The sequence below is a fragment of the Saccopteryx bilineata genome, chromosome 5 (assembly GCF_036850765.1).
Source record: "Saccopteryx bilineata isolate mSacBil1 chromosome 5, mSacBil1_pri_phased_curated, whole genome shotgun sequence".
NCBI classification, from domain to species: Eukaryota; Metazoa; Chordata; class Mammalia; order Chiroptera; family Emballonuridae; genus Saccopteryx; species Saccopteryx bilineata.
The window spans coordinates 197,372,820-197,386,291 of record NC_089494.1 but is presented as its reverse complement, the minus strand read 5'-3'; the positions used below and the strand labels follow the sequence as shown (position 1 = coordinate 197,386,291).

Here is a 13,472-nt window from a genome sequence, read left to right as displayed (position 1 = left end):
TGAAGCCTATGTAATTTTATTAACTAACATTACCCCAATAAATCCAAAAGAAAACAAACATGTAAATTGCATTGCTTAGTACCCAGATGTAAATGGTGTCTATAATTACTCTGCTGGTTTAAGACCTAAGCCACTGGTCACTATGTTCACATTATTACATTTAAATTTTCCAGGTCTTTATTTTTCTCTCTCCCCACTCTGAATACAAAAAGTGTCATGATTCTGCCAAATATTCACTGGTTATTATAGATTTTGAGTTCCTTGGGTTAAATTTTCTATCCATTAAGATTGTCAGCTACTTAGAAAGTACTGGTGATGGACTGAAAAGTGAGTTTAGCTATTTTTGTTTCTGTAATAAATGGATGTCTTTTATATTGATTTGCCACTTACCATGGGCAAATGTTCATTTTTAATTGAAAGTCATTACTGTCTTGGTGGTACCAAGACTTATTCTGTTACCAGGGATGCAGTAAGTAGATGAATAAGTAAAAGCAAATTATCTCTTTGGCTCAATAAGTGATCTATAGGAAGGAAGGGATAGGGAACTCAGAAAAATAACTGATGGCAAAGAAGTTCAGCAATGACCAAGAAGGTTTGTTTGTTTGTTTTTTTCAGAGACAGAGAGAGAGTCAGACAGACAGGAACAGAGAAATGAGAAGCATCAATCATTAGTTTTTCGTTGCACGTTGCAACACCTTAGTTGCTCATTGATTGCTCTCTCATATGTGCCTTGACTGCAGGCCTCCAGCAGACCAAGTAACCCCTTGATCAAGCCAGCGACCTTGGGTCCAAACTGGTGAGCTTTGCTCAAACAGGTGAGCCTGCACTCAAGCTGGCAACCTCAGGGTCTCGAACCTGGGTTGTCCACATCCCAGTACGACACTCCATCCACTGCGCCACCGTCTGGTCAGTCCCAAGAAGGTTTTAAACTTCTGACTTTTCATCAGCAAACCAATGATTTTTTTGTTTTTAAGTTTTTATAGAAATCAGTGCCACAACCTGAAAACTATAAATGAGTTCTATTTTATGTTGAAGTTTTTCATATAACTCTTATAATTGAGGAAGTGAAACCCCCAATCCTTCTCCACTTTAGTATTAAGTGCCAGGGATAAAATCAAGACAGTCTGTCTGTGTGTCATGATCAGCTCAGAGTGCTATAGCAAAATGCCTCAGAGTAACTTACAAACAACAGAAATTTATTTCTCACGGTTCTGAAGGCTGGACCTCTGATACCAGGCCTTCATGGTTGTGTTCTGGTGAGAGCCCTTTTCCAGGTTATAGACTGTTGACTTCTTGTTGTATTCTCATATGATAGAAAAGGAAGAAATGAGAGAGTTCTCTGGGGTCCCTTTTATTAAGGAACAAATTCCATTCATGTTGGTTCTTCTCTCATGACCTACCCACTTCCCAAAGGCTCCACCTCCTAATTCCTTAAGGTTTCACCATAGAAATTTTAGACAGATACATTCAGATCATTGCAGTATGCTAGAATGAGGTATGAATCCTGGAGTCCTTCAGACCTGATGGCAATCCCAGTTTCTTCCTTTTGTCTATGGTATCTTGTAGAATTCCTTAAACCTCTCTGAAGTTCATAAGATACAGTGTACAGCTGTTTTTCAATATTATTTATAATAAATATAAAATAATCATAATAATTGTGAAAGCACATTCCTCTTTTGACTGGTAGGGGACTAGTTCAGTGCAGATAGTCATCTAAATAAATACTTACAAAGCAATGTGTTAAGGAATCAAAGAAGAAGCTTATCAAGCATTGCATCTGGGGTGGGGGTGAAAGAATGTTAATGAAGATCTAACACAAGAGATGATATGAGTTGAATCTTGTAGGATAGCTTTTTCTAGGCTGACTCATGATGGCAGGACCTACCTTCTAAGAGGAGGCCTGACAACATGATAAATCATGTACATTTAGGAAACAACAAATAGTTCAGTATAGTTAGACAGCACATTGTTTGGGAGAAAACAGCAGAAATGAAGGTGGATATGGCACAGTGAGTGCTACCTAAATATTGTTGATTGAATGGTGGAAAAGACAGAGGTCACATTGTAGATAATTAGGATTTCATGAAAAGGAGTTTAGTTGGCCAGTGGGCACCATTGGAAGAAATGAAGCAAAGAGGGGCATGATTCTATTTATATATTATGAAGATCTCTATGGCAGCACTTACCAGGATTGAGGACTTCAAAAAGTTCTTTAAGAAATACAAGGATCTATCCTATTGAGGTAGTAATGAATTTGGAAAGGACCTACACAGTGAGTAAATGAAGGTAGAGAAGAAAGGAGGAATCTAGGCTGACTCTCAGATAACACCTCAATGATTTGGGGTGGAGAACTGGTACTGATAATCAAAATCAGGATTATAGATTATAGGAAGTAGAATTAATTTTGAAAAAAAGATGAGTTAGCTAGTTTTAGAAATTATCAGTTTGAGATATCCATGTTGAGGGTTCTAATGGGCACTTAGAAATCCAATGGTAGAGAGCACAGAGTGGCCCAAGTTGAGATTCAAATCTGGGAATGATTGATATACAGTGACATTAAGTGGAGTCCAGCAAAGGAATTGTGACAAGCAAGGTGCAAACATGAGTGAGAGGCTGTTGGGCAGATAAAATATATTATGCTCACTTTGTTAAAGATGGCGCTTCCCACGTGGAGGCCGTTGCCCAGGTGATATTAATGTGTGTCTCTGGGCAGGCAGAATCCTTGTAGCCTGGGGCTTGGTTTTGGGATTAAGCCTTTCCCACCCTTTTTGATGTGGGGTGGTACAATCCAATCATGCCTCAGAGAAGTGACTTTGTATTAGAGACTTCCCTAATTGGATATTGGATTAAAGGTTGTGAAGCTACAGTATAAAGTGGGGGCAGAATGGGAGTTTGTGCTCTTGGTTCCTGAGATTATCATTAGAGGAGAGAGCAGAGAGAAGAGAGCAGAAAGAGGCCATGTGGCAAGGAGAAGCAGCCAAGATGGTGGAGTATTGAGTGAAAGGCCAGTTAGTGCAGAGTTTGACGCTGGAGAAGGAAGGAGATGGGGAACAGAGGTGAATAAGTCTGGTGAGCTAGAAACCTTTGATTCTAGGTGTTGGGCAGATAAAATATATTATGCTCACTTTGTTAAAGATGACACTGCCCACATGAGGCCGTCGCCCAGGTGATATTAATGTGTGTTGGGGATCGTTGTAGCCTGGGGCTTGGTTTTGGGATTAAGCCTTTCCCACCCTTTTTTTTTTTTCTTTTATTTCTGAAGCTGGAAATGGGGAGAGACAGTCAGACAGACTCCCGCATGCGCCCGACCGGGATCCACCCGGCACGCCCACCAGGGGCGACGCTCTGCCCACCAGGGGGCGATGCTCTGCCCCTCCGGGGCATTGCTCTGCCACGACCAGAGCCACTCTAGTGCCTGGGGCAGAGGCCAAGGAGCTATCCCCAGCGCCCAGGCCATCTTTGCTCCAATGGAGCCTTGGCTGCGGGAGGGGAAGAGAGAAACAGAGAGGAAGGAGGGGGGGTGGAGAAGCAAATGGGCGCTTCTCCTATGTGCCCTGGCTGGGAATCGAACCCGGGTCCCCCGCACACCAGGCCGACGCTCTACTGCTGAGCCAACCAGCCAGGGCCGTTTCCCACCCTTTTTGATGTGGGGCAGTACAATCCAATCATGCCTCAGAGAAGTGACTTTGTATTAGAGACTTCCCTATTTTGTATATCGGATTAAAGGTTGTGAAGCTACAGTATAAAATAGGGGCAGAACGGGAGCTTGCTCTCTTGGCTCCTGAGATTAATATTAGAGGAGAGAGCAGAGCAGAGAGCAGAGGAAGGCCACGTGTAAGAGGCCAGGAGAAGCAGCCAAGATGGTGGAGTGTTGAGTGAGAAGCCAGTTTATACAGAGTTTGTGCGGGGAGAAGGAAGGAGTTGGGGAACAGAGGTGAATAAGTCTGGTGAGCTAGAAACCTTTGATTCTAGGAAACTCAGATAAGTCAGTAGCTTTGTGAGCACTGAATTTGAGTGGGTTTTGGAGCCCAGTGTGTCTTTTTTACTTGCCCACCGGGTGCAGGCTAGAATTAAAAATGATGGCCCACCAGTTTGTAGCTCCGTTGTTTCTTTACCGACTGTCCGAATCCAATGCAAACCTGCATAGGCCAGGCTGCTGTGATAGTGGCCATGACTTCTGGCTTTACAGAGGCATAATCCAGAGAACTAGCAAACTTCCAAGAAGGTGTAGTAAGTAGCGTAGTCAAGAAGGAAACTGGGAAGAATATTCTGGAAGGCAAGAATTATGTGACATGTGAGAAGTGTCAAGAAGAGTGAGAGTGATAGTTTTTAAAGGAGAGTGAGGCATAAAATATTACAAGAATAAATTTGGCTGTCAATGATTTAGGAAGTTATTGGTGACTATAAAGAAAGCTTTTAGTGGAATAGTGGTGTCATAGGTCAAATCACAGTAGGTAGTCAAGAAGGTAGAAAGGGATGCACTGGAGCCAGAGTTATCCTTAACTGGAGTACTAAGAGAAAAGAGGAAAATTTCAGAGACTCCAAGAAGCTTTGGCTTTGTATTTGTTTACTTGTTTTTCGAATGAATGGAATTTGAATATATTAATCTGATCACATTCACTAACTCCCCTGGCTGCCTCTAGCTATCTGATGTATAAATCACAGCAAAGAAGGAAATTTATAAACCCAGAGGGTGGTTTAAGGTTGCTTAGATTTCTCTCTTCTCTCTCTCTCTCTCTCTCTCTTTTTCTCCAGTTGAAACAAATTACCACAGATATAATAAATTCACTTGTGTGATTTACTTTCTCGGTTCAATGAAAAGTCACATCCTGGGTGATGTTTTACATATGACACCAACAATGTACTTTTAGGGGAAGTATGCATGATGTACCATTGTCACCCAGAGATTCTAGGAAGATTTTATCAGGGCGTGTGAAATATCACTGGGAAAATTTTTTTCTCTTTTTAATTTTTTTTTAATATACCATATTGTGTGTTCACTCCCCCCAAGTCAAGTGTCCGCCCATCACCATTTATCCTCTTCTACCCTCCTCCATCTCCTTTCCACTTTCCCTCACTCACCCCCAGCAATCACCTCACTGTTGTTGTCTGTACATGAGTTGTTTTCTCCTTTTTTTTTTCTTTGTTCAACCCCTCCACTGGGAATTTAAGTGGACGTAGCTGGGACTGTTTGCAAGGATCATGTGACAGAAAATATTCTTGTTAATAATCTACAAATCAATGTGTTTTTTCCCATGTTGCTAGTTAGGAATAGCTCATAACCTTTGTCCTTTTTTTGGTTAATTTAAAATGTTAAAGTTTTGCTGCTCTCTCAAAGAAGATTCTAAATAAAAAACAGCTTTTAAAAAATAATTTCTCCCCTTATTTTCTTCATAAAAAATTCTCATCTAGCAGGTTAACTCACACCTGTCATTACAAGCCAGAGACATTTGGGACATTCTGTGTCCAATGCTGCAGAATGGGAAGTATGCATCTATTATAATTCTTAACAAGACTAAATCTACAGGAGAAACTATGATTTTTTCCATTGGAATTTCTATGTATACGTAGCTACCATGTACATGCTATAACTCTTACACATTATATTGTTAAGTAGGCATAGGTCTTGATATTTTCAAAAAGTTTCTTTGGCCTGACCTGTGGTGGCGCAGTGGATAAAGCGTCGACCTGGAAATGCTGAGGTCAGCGATTTGAAATCCTGGGCTTGCCTGGTCAAGGCACATATGGAAGTTGATGCTTCCAGCTCCTCCCCCCTTCTCTCTCTCTGTCTCTCCTCTCTCTCCCTCTCTGTCTCTCTCTAAAAATGAATAAATAAAATTTTAAAAAAAAGTTTCTTTGTATAGGAATAGGATGCTTACTAAATGTTCAGAGTTTGTTTTATGCGCCTTCCTTCATTTTTCTGACTTTCCCATACATTAGCATTCTCTCAGCAGAAACCACGGTCCTAGTCCTCATCCTCATCTGATGACAGAAACTGAGGTAGGAAAGCTGGTAGGCCAGATGCTTTCTTCCTCTATAGCTCAGTTTTCATCTGTTCTGCCCATGACACAGTATTGTGTCATAGCTATTGTGTTGTAAATACAGAATGACTGTGAATGCAACAGCCTTAACAAATCCTGGCTCCACCATTTCCTCATTGTGTGACATTCACCAAATTACTTAATCTTTCTGTGCTTTAGTTTCCTCCTCGATAAAATAGCATAAAGATGGTGCTTACCTCATAGATTGCTGTGAGTTTTAAATGAGAGAAATGCAGACACACAGCCTGGAGCATATAAGTAGTTTAGTTAGTATCACTTTAGAGCACAAAAAAGGTATGCTATTTTACTCACTTTTAAAGATTACTGGAATTTTAAGTGACTAGAAAATGAGGACACATAACGGTGATTTAAAACAAGAAAAAGAGAGATGGTATTCAGGAATGAGCAAAGATTTCTTTAAAAAATTTAAAAAAGGTATTTTTATTGAATTAATTGGGACTACATTGGTGAATAAAACAGGTTTTAAGTATACAACTCTACAACGCAATATTTGTATATTGTATTGTGTACTTACCACCCATAGTCTAGTCTCCTTCCATCACCATTCATCTCCCCCCCCCATGCCTTCTCCACTTGTCCCCAATTAATTCCCTTCCCTCCTGCATCAGCATACTGATGTCCTTGCTGATGAGGTATTTTTTTCCTTAATCCCTTTGCCTATTTTACCCAGTACCATAACCCCACCCCTATTCCTGACAGCTGTCAGTCTGTTCTCTATATCTATAAATCAGCTTCAATTTTGTTCATTTATATTTTTCTTTAGATTCCACATACAAGTGAAATGACGTGGTACTTGTCTTTCTCTAACTGGCTTCTTTAACTTAGCATAATACTCTCTAGGTATATTATGTTGTCAGAAAAAGTAAGATTTCCATCTTATTTATGGCTGAGTAGTCTTCCACTTTTAAATGTACCACAACATTTTTATCCACTCATCTATTGATGAGCATTTGGGTGGGAGCAAAGGTTTTAAGGCTGAATAAATCTGCCACTTGGCGCTGTGTGACTAACTTTGGGCAACTTATTTGATATCTGAGCCTCAATTTCCTCATGTCTTAAATAGCTATCTCATATATTTATTATTAAAATAAGAAAATATATGATAAAAGCTTAGTACATAATACATAACTAATTGATTGAAGGATGTTAGAGCTTTCAGCTTTTAGTCTCTTGCTATATCTATTAAGTAAATTCTTACCATAAAAGAAGGAAGGATGGATGAATGGATGGAAGGAAGAAAGGAAAGAAGGAAGGGAAGGGAAGGGAAGGGAAGGGAAGGGAAGGGAAGGGAAGGGAAGGGAAGGGAAGGGAAGGGAAGGGAAAGGAAGGGAAGGGAAGGGAACGAAAAGAAAGGGAAGAAGGTAAGGAAAAGGAAAGAAGAAAAGAAGAAAGGAGCAGCAGAGTACCCATCTAAAGCAAAACTCACCTTTTATCAGCTTCCTGAGTTGTTGTGGAAAAAAACAATTTTTTTTTTACAGAGACAGATAGACAGGGACAGACAGACAGGAACAGAGAGAGATGAGAAGCATCAATCATTACTTTTTTGTTGTGACACCTTAGTTGTCCATTGATTGCTTTCTCATATGTGCCTTGACTGTGGGGCTACAGCAGACCGAGTAACCCCTTGCTTGAACCAGCGACCTTGGGTTCAAGCTGGTGAGCTTTTTGCTCAAACCAGATGAGCCCTCGCTCAAGCTGGTGACCTCAGGGTCTCGAACCTGGGTCTTCCGCATCCCAGTCTGACGCTCTATCCACTGCGCCACCGCCCAGTCAGGCAAATTCTGAGTTTAAAGAAAGAATATATAACTTTTCATTACAACATAAAACCAAACCTTGGAAGTTTGTTCTCATTCGTAGCATACATAGAGGTTGAATTGGAACATCTTTAGTAGATTTTCTGCTGAATTTAGAGAGAAATTTTATATAATACATCAATCCAAAGCAATACGTAAAAAATCACAGATACTTAAGAAGTATTCCCAAATGTCAGCATTTAAAAAAAATAACCTATAAGTTCCCTGGAAGGGCTATTTTTTTTTATTTTGGCAGAATAGAATCCAAACATCCCAGGCAAATAAACATCATGTTAATATCCAAAGAAGTTCACAGAGAGAGTCAGCATTCTTTTTTCATAATCAGTTTGCAAGCATCGTTATTAAAATACTAGAATATCTTCAAAATGGTTATCACCATTGTATGGATTAGAATTTTGTGCTGCTGCAAATACAGAAAACTCATCTAACAGTGTTATTGAATGAAAGCTCATACTGCTCACCACATGCCAACCAGTAAGTCAAGTGTCAAAGAGTTTGGATAAGGAAAGCTACTTTACTAAGAAAGCTAGCAAGCTGAGAAAATGGTGGACTAATGTTCTAAAAACTATCCTAAGACAGTAAAAAAAAAAAAATCAGGCTTCTTTTATGTCTAAGGAAGGTGAGCAGGGATGGGGTTTAGGTCAGAAGTTGATTGATGACTACAGACATCTAAATGTCAGCAAAGGTCTAAGGGGGTTGGTGAAACTTTTTGCTTTCAGTTAACAAATTCTGGTTGTCATGGTCCCAGTTGCAATGTTCTTATCAATCTTTTGATAAACAATCATTATTTTTGTACACACCTTTCTTATCTCTTTGGGAGGTAGTTTCGAGGAGAGAGGTGGTTTCATTAATTTCTAGGCTACAGGTTAGATTCCTTTAATGATTAGCATAACTATTTGCAGGACTAAGCAGAAGTTGCTAACCAACATTTTTTGGAAATGGGGCAGGCTCAAGCAAGATGAATTCAGAAACATTGATTATTTTATTTTATTATAATAGTAGCTTAAACGCATTGGGAATTATTTTTCTCACACTAAAAAAAGTCTGGAGTAAGGTGCTACTGGTATTGGGTTATGGTTTAATGATGTGAGCCAGTATCTGTGAACTTTTCAGCCTTTCCTTTGTGGTTGTTGCCTACTGGTCAAAAGATGACTCTTAGATGGACAAACAGCATTTCCAAGTTCAAGATAAGAAACAAGAATGATTGGCAATTGCAGGTGTATTTTTTGTTTTATCAAAAATATCCAAGTCTTCTTTCATGCTCCAGATGACTTCTTGAAAAATAAGTGAAGTATTTAATTGTCCAGCTTCTAAAGTGGAGATGACAAGGAGACATAGTGGTGTGAATGTTAGTGAACAATATTCTACATACCATTATCAAGAAACTGCTTGTTCCAAAGACCACAAACTAGGCTAATTAGACCTGTTACCTACTTTAATTTTCACTACCCTTAGAAGATGCCATTTTCTAATACTACTTTATAGGCAATCAAATATTATTATATAGGTCATTCAACCTTTTTTCCTAAAAGGAATATATAAATTCCACTGCCAGAATTGAAACCAGATACAGATTAGTTTGATTTGTTGTTGTGTTATTGTTTCTACTTGAGCTAAGAATATTTTCTTTGGTCACAAGTGTTTATAACTTGAAACTTGATAGGTTTGCATTAGTGAATACATAGGTAAATTATTTTACAGATAAAAAGGTAAAGCGTGTGTTCTCATTGTCAAATCCTTGAGCAAATGGTTTTAAAATAATTTCCCATGCATCCTGGGGTCTACATAATTTGAACATGCAACGCTTATTTTTCTTAAATTTGATTCTATAATAATGTGAGGTACCAAATGTAAATGCTTGCTAGCATTCCAATCTCATTTTATCTTTACATTAAGTTTTAAAAGAAAGCAAAAAAGTGGAAAGAGACACATTTCTCAAATTCATTGTGATTTTTAATTTCTTCAGGCATTTTTGGACAGAAATTGGAAGATACCGTTCGTTATGAGAAGAGATATGGGAACCGTCTGGCTCCAGTGCTGGTGGAGCAGTGCGTGGACTTCATCCGACAAAGGGGACTGAAGGAAGAGGGGCTCTTCCGACTCCCAGGCCAGGCTAACCTTGTGAAGGAGCTCCAGGATGCCTTTGACTGTGGAGAGAAGCCATCATTTGACAGGTAGATTTTAAAATTTTACTAACCATCCTTCCTTGAGAAATTCAATCTGAACTGAAGGGATACAGAGAGCTGAGATACTATAATTGATGTTGCAACAGTTTAAATGATGACGTGCATGTTCACACCAATACAGATTGCTTTTATTAAGTTACAAAGTCAAAGAATTGATGCTTTAGAAGTCTTTTCTATGCTTTTATTTTTTCCTTTTTAAAATATTATTATTGATTCTTTTCCTTTTGCTTCCAAATTAAGATTGTATTTAACATCAAAGAAGTTAACTTTATTTATTTATTTATTTATTTATTTATTTAAAGATTAAATTTAACAGGGTGACATTGATCAACAAGTATAAATATATTTCAGGTAAACTACATCATTTGACTATTCAATTATGTTTAATATCTATCACCCAAAGTCAAATCATTGTCCATCACCTTATATTTGACCCTCTGTATACCCTTCCACCAGCCCCACCCTCCCTTACATTTCCCTTCTCCCTGGCAACCACTGCACTCTTACCTATATCCACAAGACTCAGTTTTGTATCCCACCTATGTGTGAATTCATACAGTTTTAGCTTTTTTTGATTTAATTATTTCACTCAGTATAATGTTCTCAAGGTCCATTCATGTTGTCTTAAATGACACTATGTCATCATTTCTTATGGCTGAATAGTATTCCATAGTATATATGTACCACATCTTTATCCAATCTTCTATTGAAGGGCACTTTGGTTGTTTCCATGTCTTGGCCACTGTGAATAATACTGTGATGAACATGGGGGTGCATGTATCTTTATGTACTTTTTGAGTTTTGGGGGTATATACCTAGTAGAGGAATTGGTGAGTTATATGGTAGTTCTATTCTTAATTTTTTGAAGAACCATCACAATTTCTTTCATAATGGTGTACTACTTTACATTCCCATCAGCAGTGAATGAAGGTTCCTTTTTCTCCACATCCTCTCCAACACTTTTTATTACCTGTCTTGTTAATAATAGCTAATCTAACAGGTGTGAGGTGGTATCTCATTGTAGTTTTGATTTGCATTTTTCAAATAGCTGGTAAAGATGAACATTTTTTTCATATATCTGTTGGCCATTTGTATGTCTTCTTGGGAGAAGTGTCTGTTCAGGTCATCTCCTCATATTTAATTGGATTACTTGCTTGTTTCTTGCTGAGCTTTGTGAGTTCTTTATATGTTTTGGGAATCAACCCCTTAGCAGAGCTGTTGTTTGCAAATATCATTGCCCGTTTTGTTGACTGTCTATTTGTTTTGTTGTCAGTTTCTTTTGCTATGCTGAAGCTTTTTAGGTTGATATAGTCCCATTCATTTATTCTTGCCTTTATTTTACTTGCCTTTGGGGTCAAATTCATAAATTGTTCCCTACAGCCAAGGTCCATGAATTTAGTGCCTATGTTTTCTTCTATATAATTTATTATTTCAGATCTCATGTTTAGGTCTTTGATCTATTTTGAATTGATTTTTGTGCAGGGGAACAAACTGTAGTCAAGTTTTATTCTTTTGTATGTGGCTCTCCAATTTTCCCAGCACCAGTTATTGAAGAGGCTTTATTTTCTCCATTGTGTGTTTTTGGTTTCTTTGTCAAAGACGATTTGTCCATATATACATATATGGTTTTATTTCAAGGTTATCAGTTTTGTTCCATTGGCCTGTGTTTTTATTTTTTTACCATGATGTTTTGATTACCATGGCTCTGTAGTATAATTTGAAGTCAGGTATTATAATAGTTCCAGCTTTGTTCTTTTTTCTCAGGAACACTTTGGCTATCTGAGGTTTTTAATGGTTTCATACAAACCTGGTGATTTTCTGTTCCATTTCTTTAAAAAATAACATTGGAATTTTGATGGGAATTGCAATAAATGTGTATATTGCTTTGAGTAATATTGCCATTTTAACTATGTTGATTCTTCCAATCCATGAACATAGAACATATTTTAATTTCATTGTGCCTTTTTCCGTTTCCTTTAATAATGCTTTGAAGTTTTCAGTATATAGATCCTTTACATTCTTTGTTAAGTTTATTCCTAGGTATTTTTGTTGCTGCAACTGTAAAAGGGACTATATTTTTTAGCTCATTTTCTGAAGTTTTATTGTTGGCATAGATGAAAGCAAAAGACTTTTGTATGTTGATTTTGTATCCTGCAAACTTACTGTATTGGTTTGTTGTTTCGGTTAGTCTTTCTGTGGAGTCTTTGGTCTTTCTATATACAGGATTATGTCATCTGTAAAAAGTCTGAATGCCTTTTATTTCTTTCTCTTTTTTGATTGCTCTGGTTAAAACTTTCACCATTCTTTTGAATAGGAATGGAGAGAGTGGGCAGCCTTGTCTTGTTCCTGATTTTAAAGGAAAAACTTTCAGTTTTTCACCATTTAGTATGATATTCGCTGTTTGTCATATATGCCCATTATTATGTTGAAGTATATTCTTTCTCTACCCAATTTATTGAGTGTTTCAAACATAAGGGGATGTTGTATCTTATCAAATGCCTTCTCTTTGCCTATTGATAGGATCCTAGGACTTTTGTTCTCTGTTTTGTTGATATGGTGTATTACGTTAACTGTTTTACATATGTTGAACCAACCTTGTGATTCTGGGATGAATTCTATTTGATCATAATTATTATTTTTTAATGTATTGTTTTATTCAATTTGCTAGTATTTTGTTTAGAATTTTTGCATCTGTATTCATTAGAGATAGTGGTCTGAAGTTTTCTTTTTTTGTAATGTCCTTGCCAGGTTTTGATATGAGGGTTATGTTGTCTTCATAAAATGTGTTAGGAAATATTGTCACTTTTATATTTTGGAAGACTTTAAGAAGGGTAGGAGCCAAATCTCCTATGATTGTTTGGTAGAATTCACTAGTATAGCTGTGTGGTCCTGGACTTTTATTTTTGTGCAGGTTTTGATAGCTGTTTCTATTTCCTCCCTGCTTATGGGTTATTTAGGCTTTCCACTTCTTCATGACTCAGTCTAGGAAGATTGTTTAGTTCTAGATATTTATCCATTTCTTCTAGATTGTTGAATTTAGTGGCATATAATATTTCATAGTATTCTACTATGATCCTTTGTATAAAACAGTATCTGTGGTAATTTAACCTCTTTTGTTTCAGATTTTGTTTATATGAGTCCTTTCTCTTTTTTCCTTAGTGAATCCAGCCAGGGGTTTATCAATTTTATTGATCTTTTCAAAGAACATCTCTTTGTTGTATTAATTTTTTCTATAGTTTTTCTGTTCCCTATTTCATTTATCTCTGCTGTAATTTTTACTATTTCCTTTCTTCTGCTGACTTTGGTTTGCCTTTGTTCTTCTTGTTTTAGTTCCTTAAGATGTGTTTACTTGGGTTGTCTCTTGTTTCTTGATATAAGCCTGTAATGATATAAACTTTCCTCTTATTACT

At 37.5% G+C, this 13,472-nt stretch overlaps 1 protein-coding gene across 6 annotated transcripts in view; it reads left to right on the top strand.

Moving 5' to 3' along the window:
• ARHGAP24 (Rho GTPase activating protein 24) overlaps positions 1-13,472 on the top strand; it is an 881,345-nt gene that overhangs the window by 801,877 nt on the left and 65,996 nt on the right. For all 6 annotated transcript variants that reach the window (XM_066233836.1, XM_066233834.1, XM_066233840.1 and 3 more), the window contains one exon: positions 9,843-10,050. In XM_066233836.1, the coding sequence (XP_066089933.1) occupies positions 9,843-10,050 (208 nt within the window). The remainder of the gene's footprint in view (positions 1-9,842; positions 10,051-13,472) is intronic.